At 38.3% G+C, this 18,604-nt stretch overlaps 1 protein-coding gene across 6 annotated transcripts; it reads left to right on the top strand.

Annotated features, from left to right (window-relative positions):
- The first annotated feature begins 2,562 nt into the window (after positions 1–2,562).
- Positions 2,563–18,244, top strand: asb1 (ankyrin repeat and SOCS box containing 1). 6 transcript variants are annotated; one of them, XR_005951122.1, is made up of 8 exons: positions 2,563–2,834; positions 3,814–3,955; positions 5,400–5,702; positions 6,530–6,915; positions 13,723–13,878; positions 14,323–14,453; positions 17,075–17,203; positions 18,084–18,244. XR_005951122.1 is itself a non-coding variant. In XM_041264084.1 (5 exons), the coding sequence occupies exons 1-5, from the start codon at positions 2,732–2,734 to the stop codon at positions 9,322–9,324; spliced, it is 1,068 nt and encodes a 355-aa protein (XP_041120018.1). In that variant the 5' UTR covers positions 2,563–2,731; the 3' UTR covers positions 9,325–11,583. The 6 variants fall into 6 exon arrangements, 3 of the variants coding, with proteins under 3 accessions (XP_041120018.1, XP_041120016.1, XP_041120019.1); XR_005951120.1 differs by having other exon boundaries at positions 13,723–14,453; XR_005951121.1 differs by having other exon boundaries at positions 13,723–14,453; positions 18,081–18,244.
- Positions 18,245–18,604: the final 360 nt, after the last annotated feature.

Genomic DNA, 18,604 nt, shown 5'->3' with positions numbered 1-18,604 from the left:
AAAGTCTTGAACAAGTGGACATCTGCTACTGTGAAGGTGCTGTTCTTTTCATTTTCATCCCATCATTTCCTATTTAAACTGCCTGACATTTCAGCTTGAACTGCAAATGTGTTCTCTGAGTGAGGGGACTGACAGAAAGACAAAGAGGCTGCACGTGCTGCCAGGTCTCTATTATTACCTTTGTCCTGTGGGGTTGCAGCTCAGGAAAGAAGGTCATTTGATTTTCTAAGCTTCTGTACCATTGAGTTTTATGTATTAACCAGATGAGCCACGTGCCTCCCATTTGTTTTTAAAGCTGGAAATGAAGCCCTTCTTGGCAGTGACAGTTTCTACGTTTGATTTATAGCTCCTAATATGTAATTACCAAGGGGTTCTGAAACGAATACCAAATACACAGACATGTTTCCTCCCTGCTACATCACAGTGGTTCTCCAAAGCTTTCTTCATATTATTTCATTATTTATATGTAATTATTTATTAATATGTATAGTTCATATGGTTTTTTTAAAATTTTATTTCTTATTGGGACAGATTAAGTATTATAAAAAACAAATCCTAGCATTTGCACATGTTATGATTTTTATATTGTCCGTTTCCTCTCACTCGGGAGAGCTGTAGGTTAATAGATGTCCTCAGATTCCACCAATAAGCTGATCCAGTAGCATGAGAGCAGATGCTGGAGAGTTCCCATCCTCTGGAGGACCAAGGCCAGCCCTGCAAGTGTATGCTTGAACTATCCTAGCGGCTGCTGTAGCACGGTGACCCTGATTATTTTGCTTCCCAGAACACAGAAGCACCAGAGCCAGTGCAACCCTCCCTATGGCCACTTTGCAAAAGCCAGGATGCAAACATGTATGTAAACGTTATTGACAGAAGATCATTGTTTATAATGTTTAAATATGGAATTGAACAGTTTACACATACAGTTAAATGTACAACAATTTAAAACATATACCATATCATTCACTGTTTTTGTTTACTTTAAAATATGCCATTTGACTATGGAAATCGATTGTAAATGTACCTCTACCCACTTGGGATCTCAAACCTTGCAATTCTTCCCAAATATTGCCCTTTTTTCACAAAAAGCAGTTTTACCCTTCCAAACACTTTGATATAGTCTTACATGAGGAAAATATAATGGTAGTCCCTCAAACTTCACTTTGTACTGACACCCATCTTTTGGATACAACACTATCATACCCTGTACATTTACAGTAGAGCAAAGTAGGCTGCAACAATTGGTATTGATGAATACATGCATTTCTTACCCCGTTGAAGCCCCTTCAAATGCTTGGGTGTTGTTCAATCTTGTAAGCTATCAGGAGCCAGATGGGGACAGTTCAAAACTTGATTAGGTGACCTCCACTAAATACAAATGGTGCTGTGTTTGTGTGGTTGTATATATTATTTGTTTGGTGGACATTAACCCTTGGACAATTTATTCCATGTATATCCCTGATTAAATTCATAATCAAACTGTAAGGACAAGGGTCTATAAGATAGGAATTTTGCCTAAGAGGGTCGGGCAATGAATAATAATAATGAATAATGTATGAAACAGTGTGTTCTGACTTGTTCAGATAACATTTTATTTCATAGTTAACGGTTTAAAGGCGAAACAACTTAGATAGGTAATATTTCATTTTTGCCAGTCTCCTCTCCTTTAAAATAGATATTCAGCGTATTTATTTTTAAAAGACAGACTTCTGCTCTTGAGCACTTGGCTGTCTCCCTTCTCCATGGATCAGCTTTCCATCATACAGTAGTAACCAGGCACTTTCCCCTTTCTGAAATGATCCTCTCTAGCAGTGACAGGCATAAACAACTTCCCCAAAGACCACCAAACAGGGATAGCAAAAGAGATTTTAAACCTTGCACCTCAATACATATTAAACCGATCACTGCTTTCCTCATTCAAAAGGATGTGTTACACAGAAATGTGCCCTAACAATTATAGTCAGGTAACTTATGTATAATAATTTTCATTTTTCATGTTAGCAACTAAATTGTTACAGGCAAGTTAGTATTAGCTGCCGATTAGCAAAGTCATTAAAAAAAAAAAAAAGTATTTATTTTCATTCTATATTAGCGCTACCTGTCATATTGTAAAACTCTCTGTACACCAGTTTTACAATACCCCCCCCCCCCCAAAGCAACCCCCCCCCCCCCCCCCCCCCAAAAAAAAAAAAACCACATGAATAATATTGCAGTTTAAAAAAGGAAATAAAATAAAAAATCGTGTAAATAGAACAAATTAATATTTAGATATTTTACACTGTCAATCACCATTTGATAGCCCAAGTACAAAAAGTTGGTCTTAAAATTTGCATCTGCTGTAAATTATTTTATTCACTGGCACAATAGCCCCACTTCCTCTAATCAAACATGTTTACTATACAAAGATGTTTCACATAGCGTGTCACAGAACTTTACAGTAAAGGTGGGTTACTGTTTAACAATGTCTACCGGATAATGTATTAAATATTCGTATTGTTATTTTTAAGGCACCTTTCAAGTCTGCCTTAAAAAGCAACAACTCCACCTTAAGGTCAAGCACACTAGACAGGAAGCGGTGTAATCTTCGAATCGGAAAGCTGAGGTTTCAGGTTGGGTTTGCAGAAACAGAACTATACTACACCGCCTTTAAGTTAAATAAATACTTTATAACACCGATTGTAAGAGAGACGGCTAAGTACAATGTAGACGCGAGAGCGATAAGGAGAAGGAGATGGCGGAAGGCGGCAGTTCCTCTGGGAGCGCCTTTAGCGAGTCTGGCGCTGGAGAAACCCAATCACTGTCTTGTCGTGGGATGCGCGGCGGTGCCAGTGCAGGTAATGTAACAACAGGCCGTCTAACTTTTTCATTCGACTTGGGGAGTCTGGGAATTCCTGAGAATGTGTTATTTTTATTTACAATGGTTACACAAACGGCATTGCTTCTTGCGGGTTGTTATTGTAATGTAAACATTTTATTATTATTTTTTTTTTTACCATTACCATGCTCTATTTTTCTTAGAGCATTGTATTTTGGAAAAAAATATTTGTACATGTATAAATGAATACATTCACAAAGACGGGAGTGCTGTATTGTCCAGTTTATCCCACTTCATGCTCACTAAATTATCTTGCTTGATATCTCTGAATAGACAATCGTCCTATTTTAAGACACACACTAATCTTATTTCATACCATTTTATATGAGCAATTCAAGTGCAATGGTGTACCCAAATATTAAAACATGCACTACTTATTTACCTATTTGGTAATGCAGACCCCCTATTTCCTCCCCACTCTCCTCTTGCCTCTCCCTTAGTATCAGTTTGGTAGCAAAATGAACTGAGAATGTTCTCAATTTGGGCAATTATAAATTTGTGTGACAGATTGCACAATACAACAGTGACCTTCAGCCTCACTATATATATATATATATATATATATATATATATATATATATATATATATATATATAATATAAACTGCCCTTTGTCTTTGTCAAATTGCCTAATTTGCCTAAACGGATTTTACAAATACTTACACACAGTAACAAAAGAAAAATTGTCGTTTGTTTTATGTCCCCAACCCGTTACATTGGGTTTGGATTTGTACAATGAGTCGATTTATATGGGTTTGAGGTCAATTATTGTATTATTATTATTATTATTATTATTATTATTATTATTATTATTTATTATTAAGTAATTACATTTAAAACAATATCCATTTGATACACTTGTAAAGATAATATTTGTGCATTGCTGTCTGTATGTGGGTTCCAATAGAAGGTGCAGACCAGACACTGTCTCCTACACAGGTAGGAACCTGAAGGAGTGGCTACAGGAGCAATTTTGTGACAAACCCCTGGACCAGTGTGAGGACATGCGTCTGCACGATGCGGCTTATGTGGGAGACCTGGACACCGTCAAAAACCTTTTGCAAGAGGACAGCTTCAAACGGTGAGAGACCAGCATCACTAGGGACCAGTTCGGAGCTGCTCCTAATGTACGTTAATATGTACAGTTGACCGTGTATGTGGTATAAGAGTACCTTCTCATAAGAACTTTGGGTGGGCAAGAGAACTGTGAAGGGAAGGGAGTTTTATTTAGTTTAGCTTGTGTATTCTTCACTCAGTGTGAAAGGCGCTCAACTAGTTGTGTTTCTTGACAATAACAAACTAGCAAGATCCAACTTGGAAGTTGCAGGCTTTAGCAGCCCGAAGTTACTTATATTTGAAGGAATCAGTTATACCTCTGGTACAGCATCATTCCATTTTCAGAGGCATCCTGAAACCGCAAAGCTCCACCCAGTCCTGGTATGATTAGACATTTAGAATTGACTTTTGTTACGTTATAATTATTAAAAATCGGTTTGTGTATATATATATATGTATATATATATATATCACACACACACACACACACACACACACACACACACACACACACACACACATCAGAATGACAGAATGCCTCAACAGTGTGTACAGAATTGAATAGGGATATAGGAGGGCGAGTGTCAGTGTACGTGGGACGTATAGAGTACAAAAGAACAGACCAAGGCTGAAAGCTTTTGAATTGACTTTGCAGTTGAATGGATTTCTGAGAGTAGCCTCGGTGTGATTTTTTTAAAGCAGGTCACATTAGCCATACTGATATGGAGAATAAAGTGCACAGTACAAAATCAAAATGATTGATGGTTAATCTCATGAATGGGGTTTCTCTGTGATGTGTCATGGCACGCAGCAGACGAAATGTGCGCTGTGATTGGCTGAAAGCTCCTCAGCAGTCTGTGAGCTAGAGTATGAAATAGCAATGAATAGTTTAATGAAATTTGATCACATCATGGTAATATAAATTAAAATGACAGATGTGTAATAACTTCTTGTGTGTCGTACTGATGGATGGATGAAACACCTCTTTATGTCCTCTATAATTTGATGTTTGTTTCAAGTCTTTCGTTTCCGACCGTCACGTATTCACCCGTCACATATCCTCCCTGACCGTTGTCCGCTGCCATTGCTGGTAGTGTCACGTGAGCTGTTCAGTGTGTTGATATGTAAATAAATCCTGTTCGCCTGCGGGGCATATCAACTTCAACCTCAGTCTCAATCTCCTGCCTGTCACTCAGCTTCGAACGTAAGCGCCCACACGGCAGATGGCTACTCTGTCACAAGGATTAATACCCCCTTTCTAAACAAGGGATTTAGGGGAGAACCCTAATAAAAGCTGAATCTCAAAACAATAATTGTGTGAATATAGTAGTTGTTACAGCTGTGTATAATGGTATTGAAAACAAGATTCATTCATCTGACTTTTTACATAGCCACCCTTACTCTGCCTGCCATTATATTCCAAATAATAAAGTAAGCCACGCTAACCCTGCCTGCTCCTCTCCTCCCAGGCGGATTAATGAGAAGTCGGTGTGGTGCTGTGGCTGGCTGCCCTGCACCCCCCTGCGCATTGCTGCCACGGCTGGCCATGGGAATTGCGTCAGCTTTCTGATTAGAGAGGGTGCTGAGGTGGACCTGGTGGACGTCAAGGGGCAGACCGCACTCTACGTGGCCGTGGTCAATGGGCATCTGAGCTGCGTGCGAATCCTGCTGGAGGCAGGGGCCGACCCCAATGGCAGCAGACACCACCGCAGCACACCCGTGTACCACGCAGCCCGGGTAGGGAGGGTGGACATCCTCCAGGAGCTTATCAGGTGAGGACACAGAGCTTCACTTCAGATCTGGATTAGTTTGTGCAGTAGTATGATACATAGGGTCTGTTCAGTTGCAGCAATGACTTGGTTACTGAGACAATTAAAGTGCACCATTTGGGCGATTTGTAGCCCTGGATGGTAAAGTAAGAAATGTATTACCAGGAGCACTCACTCACTCAGTGAAACAGATCTTGAACATTTGTCATTTAAACTGTTTATTTCCTATTTAATTTTGAAAGTTAAGAAAGCCTGAAGTAATTCTTTTTGTGATCTGCACAGAAGTTAGGAAGTTTAGAAAGAAGTTTATTTGAAACTGAATGATTGTTACGGGATGAGCATTCAATATACAGTTCTGTTTTGTTGCTCCAGTAGCATTAATAGTAATCATATTCTACAGTATATTTTCCAAAGTATTACTGCGTTTGTTATAGATACTGCAGCACTTTTATTTTATAACCAAAACAAAGTACATTTATTTGGTTTATATATTGTGTTTTTGTCATTTATTTAGTGTCCTGCTGAAATTTATGAACAAGTGCATACTGATCCTTAACATTTTACCATAGTAAAATCATAGCAAAATATAATAATGCATAGTGAAAGTATGGTAAAGCATTGTAAAGTACAGAGGGGTGTGGTAAAGTATATATAAAACTAGGTGAACCATGGTAAATTCACTTTATAACCATGGGAAGACTGTAAATTTACCCTTTTGTAAAGGGACATTCATTTACTTCTAGATATGTATTATAATAATCAGCAACTATTAGACTATGAATATAAAAATGAATATTGGAAAGTGCCACTGAAATGAATTTGTATTCCAGGTTCGGTGCTAATGTGGATGTTGACCAGCAGCTGGCTGTGCACCCCCTGCTGCCTAACGCACGGCGCTTCACCTCCCTGGTGGTCTGCCCACTCTACATTAGTGCCGCCTACCATCACCTGCACTGCTTCCAGCTGCTCATGCAGGCTGGGGCCAACCCCGACTACAACTACTGGGGCCCGGTGAGCAGGGAGGCTTTCAGCAGGGGCTCCCCCACCTGTGTGCTGGACGCGGTGCTGAGACACGGCTGTGAGCCTGCCTTTGTCATGCTGCTGATTGACTATGGAGCCAACCTGAACCTGGTCAAGTGGGAGGCCCTGGACCCAGAGACCATGGGGAGAGTCAAAGTGAACCATGATGCACTGCAGCTCTTCAGAGAGGCAAGAGGTATGTTCTATTTATTTTTTATTATTATTATAAGATGGCTGGAAATATGTTACTAGTTTAGATTGAAATGTTATTCAAGCATAGCCACACCATGTTTTGTGAACTTTCATGTAAATTAGTTTGCCCATAATATTCAGATTCTTTACCTCACTGCATTTTACTGAACAAAAGATTCATTTTTTTAAATGTCTTTTTTTGAGGCTGTGGAAAATAAGTTGACCTTGAGTTGAGTGGGACATTTATTCCTTTTATCCTCTTAAGATTGTTTTATTTCTGAGACTGCCAAGCAGACTCTGTCAGTACCCCCTGTCATTAAGACACTGTGTAACTTAAGCACCCCAGAGGGGGGAACTTTGATTTTGCAAACCCATAGACGCATCTACTTATGTTAAGCTGACAACTTCATTTTTTCAGTGTTGTGAAAACTCCTTGGACAAAACCTAAAAGCACCCTTTATTTTGGCCTGGAAACCAAGATGGCAGACGTATTGGGGTCGTGTGACTGGTTGGTTTCCAGATTATAAAGACCTAGGGGTTTGAAATATTGGCTTCATACTCACTACACATATATATATTCTGTGATTCCCTAGGTGAAGTTTGATTGTGGGTGATTTACAAGAATAAACCGCCCTATCCAACATGGCTGTAGCCACAGTGTACAAGCTTTGTATTTGAAACACTTGAGGTAGTGACTTCATATGTGCAGGGTTATATGAATAGTTCATTATAAATAGGGGTCTACTTAAATCGCGATTTTGCGGAAATCGTGAAATTGAGGGGTCACCGCGAAATTCACCTCTTAGGGGCCAATGCATATCGGACAATTACGGAGAGAGAAAAATAAAACAAAACAAAAAAAAACTAGTTTAAATGAACTACTGCACAATGCAAGCGACACAAACTACATATCTTCCTTTTGTAGATAGCCTTTTTTATTCTTTCGCTGTCCTGTGTGCAAAAAAAACTAACAAAAAAAACCATCCACATTTACAAAAAAAAAATTCTCCAAAGCAGTTAACATTGTTTACTAATCAAATGACAACAAAGTTTTAATCAGCCTATCCGTGCATCTATACTGCTTTTCTGTGACCTGTACTGTGCAGTAGGGAGTGGGACAAAGTGGATGCTGCAGTGTTTTGATTTAGGTTGCTAAAGTCTAGTTTTCAGCATTGCAGGTAAAATAGTAGAGATGGACGACAGAAAAAGCAAAGTATATTTCAGCTGATGATCATTTCAAGATATTTCACAAAGAAACTACATGCAGATTGAGGTAATTGTTTTGCATATCTTAATGTGTCTGGAGAAAATACTATCAATCTCTATTTAGCTTCAGAATCACACATTAAACAAAAGGCTACTACGGAGGTTGCTGCACAAAACGTGAAATAAACAGCTTTCAGAAACCAAACTGGAAAGTCAGCTGAGGCAAAAAGTATTCCTGTCTGCAAGTTAAATCAGTAATGATCTAGCACAGCCACCTCACTTCAACCTGCTGCTTACTTTTTCGCAGTTTAAATTTTAGACCCATATGGCCAAGTTTTCTTAGTTTTGACAGTCTGTACTAATACAATAAATTATTGGATGGGACCAATAACATGACAACAAACGTGCTGCATACATTGCCTTTATTAAAGTATGCCAGACGCCCTTGGGTAGCCGAGTTTTGGGGCTGTTTCTAATCGATTTCCACATATGTGTAACTTGGCAAAGCTTTGCCTTAACTTCCAAACAGTTCAGTGGATGGAACGTGCAGTCTCAACATATGGGCAAGTCATCTGCAGGGGGGTGCTGCATGCTTGCCTTTAACAAATGACAACACTGTGTTTAGTAAAGAAGCAAATGCCATTATTTTTAGGCTTTATAGTGCTCTGAAATACTGTCTACTTAGGTTTATTTAATGTTTAAACAAGTCCGCGTAAATGTCCGCGAAATCCTAATTTTATTCCGCAACCTACCTGTGAAAAATATGTAAATTTACCGTGATTTAAGTAGACCCCTAATTATAAATGTGTTGACGACCATGACATTGACCTGTAACCTAGTATGGCTGGCATATTGAGGCCATGTGACTTTTGAAGCTACAGCTTAATGTTTTACTTAATGTTTACCAACCAATCGATCTAATATGACAAACCCCCTTTAGATGAATCTGCCAGGGATTTGGTAGCAGTCAGTTGGGTGCTGCCTTGTCTTTTGTAATGGAGTTGGGGTTTGAAGCTGGAGTCTGAGAGGCAGCACTAATTAAAATGTAATCCCAGACACTGTCACCTCTTTAGGTTCTCCCAGGACGTTGACATCACTGTGCCGCATCACTATCCGAAGAGTGCTTGGAAAACAGCGGCTGAAAGACATTCAGAGTCTACCAGTGCCTCACAGAATCAAGATCTTCTTGCTCCATAAAAACCTTTAACGAGTAACTTGCATGAAGTTTGTGGGAGTTGCACAGAGCCTCTTTGAATGTTGTTGATAACGCAGATACATTTCTGGGGTGATTTCAGTATTTTATTTTCAGTACCTACGCTAGGTTTACTAATGTGACTTTTTGGTTTTGAGATCACTGCATACTTTCAAGCAGCCTGGATATCTGTTATAATGTGGAATTCACTGTGTCGCTATATGGAGTTCTACTGAAATTGTAGATTCTCGGTAAGGGTGTGTGGTGGGGTAGCGTCACAGCCCAGGTGGTCTTCGCAGGGAGAGAGACTCAGACTCAGAAAGCTGCAAGTTAAATTGCACTAATGACACGGACAAAACTAATTAACAAAGTAAACGGCACAAAGGCAAAAAAAAAAGGTTCTACAAAAACTCACGAAAATAAACACAGACAGCACGAAACACAGACCTCCACCTCTATCACCAACATTCTCTCTAACACCTGTGAACACCTTTTTTGTACACCTGTGGCTAGTGCCGAATTACTCATGTATTCAATTATCTGCTCCAGCCACATTTCCACATGATTTTGCACAGAGGAATTTAACCCTTTCCCTGCCACCCAATATTCCCCCCCCACACACACACTTGTGCTGCGGCAGGGCTTAATAATAATAATGATACACTAATGGCACGATATGGTACATATCACGATAAGCAGATTGCAATACAATATGTATTACAATACATGTGGTGGTCCTGATGCGCTACCTGTGTACTGTACCTTGGCTGTTTAATCCATGTACTCAGTGTCGGGTTTACAGTTTGAATGGTCAATGAGAGAGTTCTTGAAGGACTGTTCTCTACAGAGCTGAGTGCAGTTGAGTGCGTTAAAAAAATATCTATGTTAGATGCTGTGCGCTTGCTCAGGCATGCTTACAATCCACTGTTGACCCAAGAAAGCTGTGTTTTCTGCAGTTGAGGAGGAGAGTGCTGACAAATAAGACAGACACTGATACTCTGACAACACCAGACCAGATGTCAGAGGAAGAATTCTCTCAGCTGTGTCACTTTGGCGATCACGACACTGTGTGAAACAGATCACTTACACGCTTTTTTGTTGTGATTATTGTATAAGTGATCGGGAGACATTTTGAGTGTCAGGTTAATGTGTGGGATATGCTCCATGCTTATACCGTCCATCGCTTTTTGTGGACGTATCGCGTTAACGCAAACGTGCCCAGTCTAAGCGGTGGCAACTGTACCATGTAAAGAAAGAATCACTTTTCATCGATACGCAATGAATTGTTATACCCCAAGCTCTCTGTGGGAAGAAAATCCTAGCTACAGGACTAATCACAGGATCTTCTTATGTGCACCCATGAACAAGACAAGGCTGTTGCATTACATGCTTCATCCAGATTACAACAGTATAGAGGTTGGGCCCAGTCACTCCCATTCTGCCTCAGGCCAAGCAGAAACATGGTTTAATTTCAGTGACCAAGACCAGTCCTATCAAAGCAGTTAGCATAAGAAAGGGTAGATCATCAGCCTACTAGAGCCTGCACTAACCCCACCTGACTAGCCAGTCAGGTGGGAGAATGGTCACAGCCCTTGGAGTTTTAGATGGGCTACCTCAGTTGCTCACTGCTGCATTATGAGCTGCTAAAAGGTCATTGAGTCCTTCCCCCAAAGAGGAGAAGTAGTAGGCTGAGACTTTAAAGAGAGGGGAAGCAAAGCTGGAAGAGGAATGGCGTCACAATTCGGTTTAAATAATGAAGGACCAGGCCATTTGTGCTAGAGACAGGGCTAGAAACTTGGTCCTCTACGTACCTTCCTGGCACCTGGTTATTTCAATAATAAACCTAAACAAGGTAATTTTGTAAACCTGAACTGGGTGCAGTAGTGTGAGTTTCCTACCCTCCCTTATTTAACATCAGCAAGCTTCTATTTATTGGGAACTGTCTGCCTGAACTTTATTAAACTTTGCTTGAATGTTGTTGTTCCTCGTATTATTATGTAGGTCGGGTCTATGACAATTTATCACCAACAATTCATCACAAACAGTTTATCACCAATTCATCACGAGCAGTTCATCACCAGCAACCATTCATCACAGAGTGTACATTATCATATCACAGATGTTTAAAACGCTTTAGGTGAAAATGACCGTTGTGACGCTTAGAGGTAATTCGAAATCTCGGCACTTCTAGTGTTAACATAAAAGGTTTGAAAAGCAAACTTGTTATTTTTATTTTGGTTTTTTGCTTGTTTGTTTGTTAGTTGGGTGGTCACGGACTAGTAAAAGTTAGTACATTATGGGTTTTATTTATGTAATTTGTAAGTGAATACATTATCTGTTATTTATGATTTATTATAGCTCTGTTTGTTTTTAGCACAGCTTTTATGATACATTGTGGCCGTAATCGGTGAGTTATTGTCCATGATGAATTGTCGCTGGTGATGAATTGTTGGTGATGAAAAGTGTGTGACAAATTGACGGGATACCATGTAGGTCACAGTACTGGCATTGGCCGATGTATGGAACCACTTGTAGAATATTTATGAAGCTGCATGGTAATTTGTTATGAGATGACAGTCACGGTACTGTCACCTGGAATGTGTACTCATGATTGGCGGAGGACATATTACTTGCATACATTATTGCTAATAATTGTATTTTCTGGTCAAAATAATGTATGTATTAACAGTAGATGTTGTTTATTTGCATCCTTAGTTATCCGGTGAGGTGTACATTGATTCTAGTAAAATTAGCAAATGTGAGAATAAAATGCTGAAATGAAGAACATATTTTGCGTTATTGTGTCATTCACCCAAATGAGAAAATATTTAACTTTTATGATACCACCTATACATCTAAGAGTATAACCTGTTTTTCACATATATTTACACACCTAAAGGGAGTATACACTTATGCAGGTTGTTGATTTGCAATCCCAATCCTTATTGCTAAATATTACTGTAGCGGTAAAACAAACAAAAAAAAAAAGCACTGTGCTGCAGTCCTAAGTGTTTACCGTACCTTTGAGGCTTCACTTAATTCAGGCCAACAATTAATTATGTTTAAATGTACACTGAATGGCAAACAATGTACAGTGATGCATATTCAAAATACCCCTTTTTAAATGAAATTAAACGAAAATAATTGTCCCTTAAATGCAGTCTGTATTTCGCAGTTAGTTTACTACATTTTTAATCCAGTTTGGAAAGAGTATCTAATATATACATTCTCAAACCCTGAATGGGGCCTCAGTGAATGAGAAAAAAAGTCTGCAGACCTGCTGCGTCTAACATCTCTAGTCAAACTGAAACCACATAAAGCGGGGAAAAATAAACCCTGGGAAACTGGAAGAAGTGAAACAGCTGAAGGCAAAATGGGACACTAATGAAATAAATAGAAGGCAAGAAGTCATGATTTATGTCTTGCTCCCACAAGTGGGATAGCTGGGAAGTAAAAGCTATAAATCATAATCCCATGTCATGTATCCACTATTTAGCGCTGAAAGCTTGTGCAGTTGTTTAAGATACTGTCCATTCCAGAGATGTCCTTGTTTATGAATCAACCTCTGATGAAAGACGGCAAAGTGGCTGGAAAAGGTCCAGGAGACCACCATGCCTTGAAGTGTCACCTACGTTAGGAATATTTAAGGTTATGTGCTCAGTTAGAGACAAGCCACCTTTGAAACAAATTGAGCAGAGCTTAAACTTGAAGCTATTTCTTTAAACCACAAACTGGTTTTATTTCCTGTCCCCTTTCCAGTAGATAGCCCATGGGAATGTTCCTTCAACTAAACTGTATCCCTTGTGTGCTACAAAAGAACAAAGCTGTGTGGACCAAATGGCTCATTCTATTGTATAACCCATGGAGGGGCTGTACCAAGAAACAAGCTTATTTTTTAAAATATATATTTGGAACAGGTCAATTGTGATGAAACTTGGTATCCATTAAGACATGTTCTTTTGAGAATTTTATTTTATTGTGACCTATGAGTTCTAGCCTCTGATTGATTTGGCTAACGAAGAAACTGGCATCTTCAACTTAATAGAATATTGCATATTTGTTACACGACGTTACCTTTTTAACTAATATTCCAATTATGAAACTTGGTATACACATTTTTTTACCACAAATTATTAGGCCTCTAAATGTAGACCTGGTTGTCTAGATATGATTTAGTTTACTAAAAAGCTGACTGACTACTTGCAAAGATGTTTAAAAGAAAATAGATGTAGATCAGATTTAGCATGTTTAACAAAACTACAGATTGCCTTTGAACTTTAAGTATGAATCAAAAGAGCCATATTGTGGCGCTTTGTTCGAGGCAAAATAGATTCAGTTATTTCAGTCTATCTTTGTAGCTCATTCCTAAAGCCGTGGGATTAGTATGACTGCTCTTCATTGGTCTCTCTTCAGGGCCACAATGTCCCTTTGGTACTGTGGTGACCAGAATTGGGCAGAAGTGCTGTCTCACCGGTGCATAAAACAACCTCATCATAACCTCCTTGGATTTGTACTACTGTGTGGTTGCTGACAGCGATGAATCTCTTACAACACCAGGATCTTCTGTTGGTGAGCCTGTTCAAGTTTTATACCCCACATTTGGTATCAAATCCTTTAACACCTTACATTTGTGGACATTGAATGTCATTTGTTAAGTTTCTGCCCAGTTCTGAATGTGGAAACAGTGCAATTCTCCCCATGCAGCATTCCTTTACCAGTGTGCTCCCTCTTTTTTCACAATTGCTTTAATGTTTCGTTTGTACTCTCAGCTACACAATCAAAAGGGTAGGCTGAGTTATTATTAACTGGCTTCAACGTGAAGTCACTGATAGTTTCTAAATATTATTTGAACGGAGCAACACTGCTTCCCTGTTTCCTGTGTTCTTTTCCTGGTGCTCTGACTTTTCAGAACAGCAATACATTGTTGGTGGGCTGTCCAACATGGGGAACTCGATATAAGACACATCGTGGGTGACTAAGGAAGACATGCACAGTGTTCAATTTGTTTCACAGCATATGGAAGCAGAGATGAAATTCAGCACACATGGAACATAGGTAATTAATAATGCTGTTGCCATTGGGGTTAAAAAAGAAGGAAAGGAAAATATACACAGAAGAAGAATCCAAAATGATGTTTAACATCTGTGAGTATGATTTCCATTATATGTTACACATTTCTGTACATTTTAATAGTCACATTTTATTATTTACTCCTTACTGCAGTGTATTGAATGTGGCATTGATTGGTTTGTGCTGGGTGTCTGGTGTTTCCTACCACCTACCACAGAAATGTTGTTTTGCATGAACCGTTTGAGCTAGAGAGTTATTCAGTAGCTTAAATGACCCAAAGGTATGTTATATTAATGACTTGTGAGACTCCTCTGTTTTTTTGTTGCTATTTTCAGTAATGTTCCTACACTTGCTGGCCACTTTATTAGGACACCAGTAACAGCCTTGACACGACATGGGTCGACCTCACAAGATGCTGGAAGGTGTCTCGAGGGATGTTAATCAATTCAGTCATTAATATATCAGACTGGACAAGCCTCTAATCATTTTTTTTTCTCTCTAATTGCAGCAACTGACCACTTCCCCTTAGCTTTCCCATTGCTGATCACCTCTGATGACTCTTGCAGCAGCCTACTAACATGACTGTCCTACTGCTGCTCTGGCACCTGCTTGACATGTATCCAGAATCACGCCTCTTTCCCCATTTCTGGCAGACTGTTTACACTTGTGCTGCTTCCACAGTTTTATACTGCTGCAGGGATCCCATGTCACATCACTACTTACTTTGCATTTCTAATTCAAGGTGAAGCCAGATCCAACAGTTCTAATTAAGTGGCCAGGCAATATATATATGTATCTGATTGTTCAAAGTCAGAAACAACAATAAGAAGTTTGTTATAAAATTGGCATTTGTTTTGTAATGACTGACTTTTTTATTTTATTTTTTTAATTATCATAAAAAAGCATTAATTGATTTTTAATAAGTTCAGATACACTCCTTATCCTGTAGATGGCAATCTCTTCATGTCAAGCTGCGAAGCAGTGGATTCATTTGGTTTTGCTGTTAGTCTTTCAAAAGCACATCGTTTGTCACTAGCAGCACATGGATTGTGTTTCTATTTTCTTTCAGTCCTTTTATCCATCTTCAGTCTAATTTCAATGAAAAAACTAAAAAAAGAACAAAATGGTACTGAGAGTTACTTAGCAGTCGGTTAGATGTTTGAATTTAGATCACTCTTGCCTGTGACTAGTCTATTATAAAATCATTTCGATTCCACGCACTGTAAAAGCTTGACCTGTCAGTCAGCGGCAATTCATTTCCCATAATTTTGCAACTAAGTTACATACACTGTTCAACGTGAGCATGTCATTGTCTGGAAATTGTGTGGAAAAATAAAAACCAAGGGTACTTTACCATTAGTCAGAATGATTTCTTCATCTTGAAAATAGTTTTGTACCACAAGAAACGTCATACCTACCTTATTTTTTGAGGGTTAAAGGTTAAGTCATTGGGAGCTAACCGGATGATTCAAATTTAACGTTTGTGATCTGGGTTCTAGGTACGGTTATTCCAATATTGACTTATCTTTTTTCTATATATCTGTTTTTATCCAGCTTTGAGTTTGCCTGGAAATTCGAAATGCCTGGCAAAGCAGTGACTTTGTCATTCTATACAAATCATGTGACAGTTACAATATTTACAACAACAATTATGACTGTCTATTATTCCTGTCCTTTTTATTTTTACAAGTTTACAACAAACTTATATGTGCCATGTTGAAACATTGCTCTAAATCAGGTGGGCAACTTTGAGATAGTAGAGGGTCACAAAATCTACTAAAAACCTGGCGTTTCAACAGATTGAATTTTCTTCAGAATGCACGTAAACCAAAGAGCAGAACCAGACCCCCCTAAGCCACCCTTCAGAAATGAGCAGAATAAATAATTTGTTAACTGTCGTCTGGTGTGCTGGGTCGGATGTAGTTCCCAGGCTGCCAGTTTCCTATCCCTGGTCTGATTTTAATACAATTATTTTTAATACTGTACTTCTATTAAGGCTTGCTTCTACCTGAAAAGCAGTTGGTATTAGATGTCGGACTGTTTTTTTTGTGGTAGCTTGAAACTTGATTGCATCATGATTATGTGCAAATATGTTTTATGACAGCTAATGTATTTTTTCAGCTGATTTCATGGTATACTTAATACAAAATAAGATGTACTGGGATCTTTTTTGTTACCTACGTAAGGGACTTATAATGTTAGACTTCCTGCTGTAATATATTTTTCCAATATAGAACTTTTGCAAAGTGCTTTACACATGTAATTGTGTCATGGTTTTTGGATTAATAGTTTGACTATTTTGGGGTTATAATACATAGTGTAGTTTTTATTTTTACTGTATCTCTTGATGATCAAAGATATTTTTTCTTACTATTATTAGAGTGCTGTTCTATGTATTGGGTGGTTTTATGTATTTCAAGTTGTGAATAGCAATTATTTAAATCTAGAGGCTCTAGAGAGATGGTTTACAGCTGAGAAGTACCATTTTCTTGGATGATGAACAAAGTGATACAATTAAATACTGTTGAATCATTTTGGATATGGATATGGCTATGGCATCCTTTTTAAATTATATAGCAATTGTATTTCTTCTTAGAAATTAGGCAACAACAAAAGAGAAAGAAGGAACAATGTTATGGCCTCTGTGGGAATGCACTTAAATGTTTTTTTTTTTTTTTTTTTTTTTTCCCTGAAGTCTGGAAACCCACACAAAACCTGCAGGCATGAAAGTTAGGCACAAGGCCTGGTCTCCAGGGAAACTGATCCTACCCCAGGCCTGTGAATCCTAAAGGCAGAATGGTGGTTCACAAGGCCAGAGGATGAGGTAACCACAGCATATCGTCCAGAGCTCCAAACCCCTTGACACCAATACTAACAACCTTATTCCTTTCCAAAACTTCTATATCTGAATGGTTTTCTCAGCCTCACAGATCTTTTTATTTCATAACATATTTTTAAAAGATCCCAGACAGACTATATGCTTATTTTTTTTAATAGAAAAGAATAAATTGCCAATATAAAACAATATTCTCTGTGAAATAACGAGAACCAGCAGGTGCGCTGCATCACACATGCATGCTGTAAGGGGCTGTAGAAACCCAACTTAACATTTGCAGCAATCTCTGTATGTTTTATTAAAATTGTTATTAATGTATTTTTAAAAAATGTTATTATTAAATATAAGTTTAAAAAACATAGACATTTTTTATATGTTACAGAATACAAATTACTAATGCGAACAGTCCCAACTGGTCTGGATTAGTCTACTGTATAAGCATTTATCATTCTTTTACCATACAGTGCTATAATCAATGCATGGTATACAGTGCATTTATCATAGCATTTTCTACACTTGTGTTCACTATGCTATACTTCGCTATGCTTCTACTACTGCAGGATTACAATTTTATAAGGAAAAAAAGCACAATCATATAGATCCTTTCTGTGGAGGGAAGTCTACACTTAGATAAAAAAGGGTTCTTAAATAGTTCTTTGGATGTTGTTTGAAGAACCTTTTGTGTGTGAAGAACTTTATACCTTATCATTTACCATTTTAAAAGGTTCTTTGAAGAACCAAAAAAGGTTCCCCTATGACACTGGTGCAAAGAACCTTTAATGGTTCTAGATAGAACCTTTTTTTCTAAGAGTGAAGAATAATGGGGCTGTTGTGAAGCGGCTCAGGATTCCTTTTTATCTCTCAGCAGAGCCCCTGTGACAGAAAGTGGGAGTGGATCCAATTCCACTGCAGCACGCCAGTTCAAATCAACCATTTCCTCCTCCGACAAGGAAGCAGAAATGAGGTTTCCAGATACAAAACTCCAGTCCACACTTTTTATAGATATTCCGTCTTGGCAAAGGGCAGCTAAAGAAGGTTCTCATGTTTCTTTCCATCTGCTAGGAATGTTAGAACATTATTTTTTTTTTTCTTTTTTTTTAATCAGCATTTTGCTGCTGATGTTTAATTCAGATTAAATCACCTGTTTGATTTGATTTTTCTTATTTATTTTTTGTCCTATACATTTCCTCTGGTGGAATGATCAGACTGAGTTTATTTATAAATTAAATGTACACAGCTAACAGCATTGTAAAATTGGGGTTTCAATTAATTAAATTTCGTTATATACAGGGTTTGATACAGTGCTCACATTGCATCCAGTCCTGGATTTCAGAACCCCTATATTTGGGTAATATAATTTAAATCACCAGATGCCAGTATTATTACTTA

Source organism: Polyodon spathula, chromosome 11, assembly GCF_017654505.1.
Source record: "Polyodon spathula isolate WHYD16114869_AA chromosome 11, ASM1765450v1, whole genome shotgun sequence".
Taxonomy (NCBI): domain Eukaryota; kingdom Metazoa; phylum Chordata; class Actinopteri; order Acipenseriformes; family Polyodontidae; genus Polyodon; species Polyodon spathula.
This window is presented reverse-complemented; position numbering and strand designations above follow the sequence as displayed.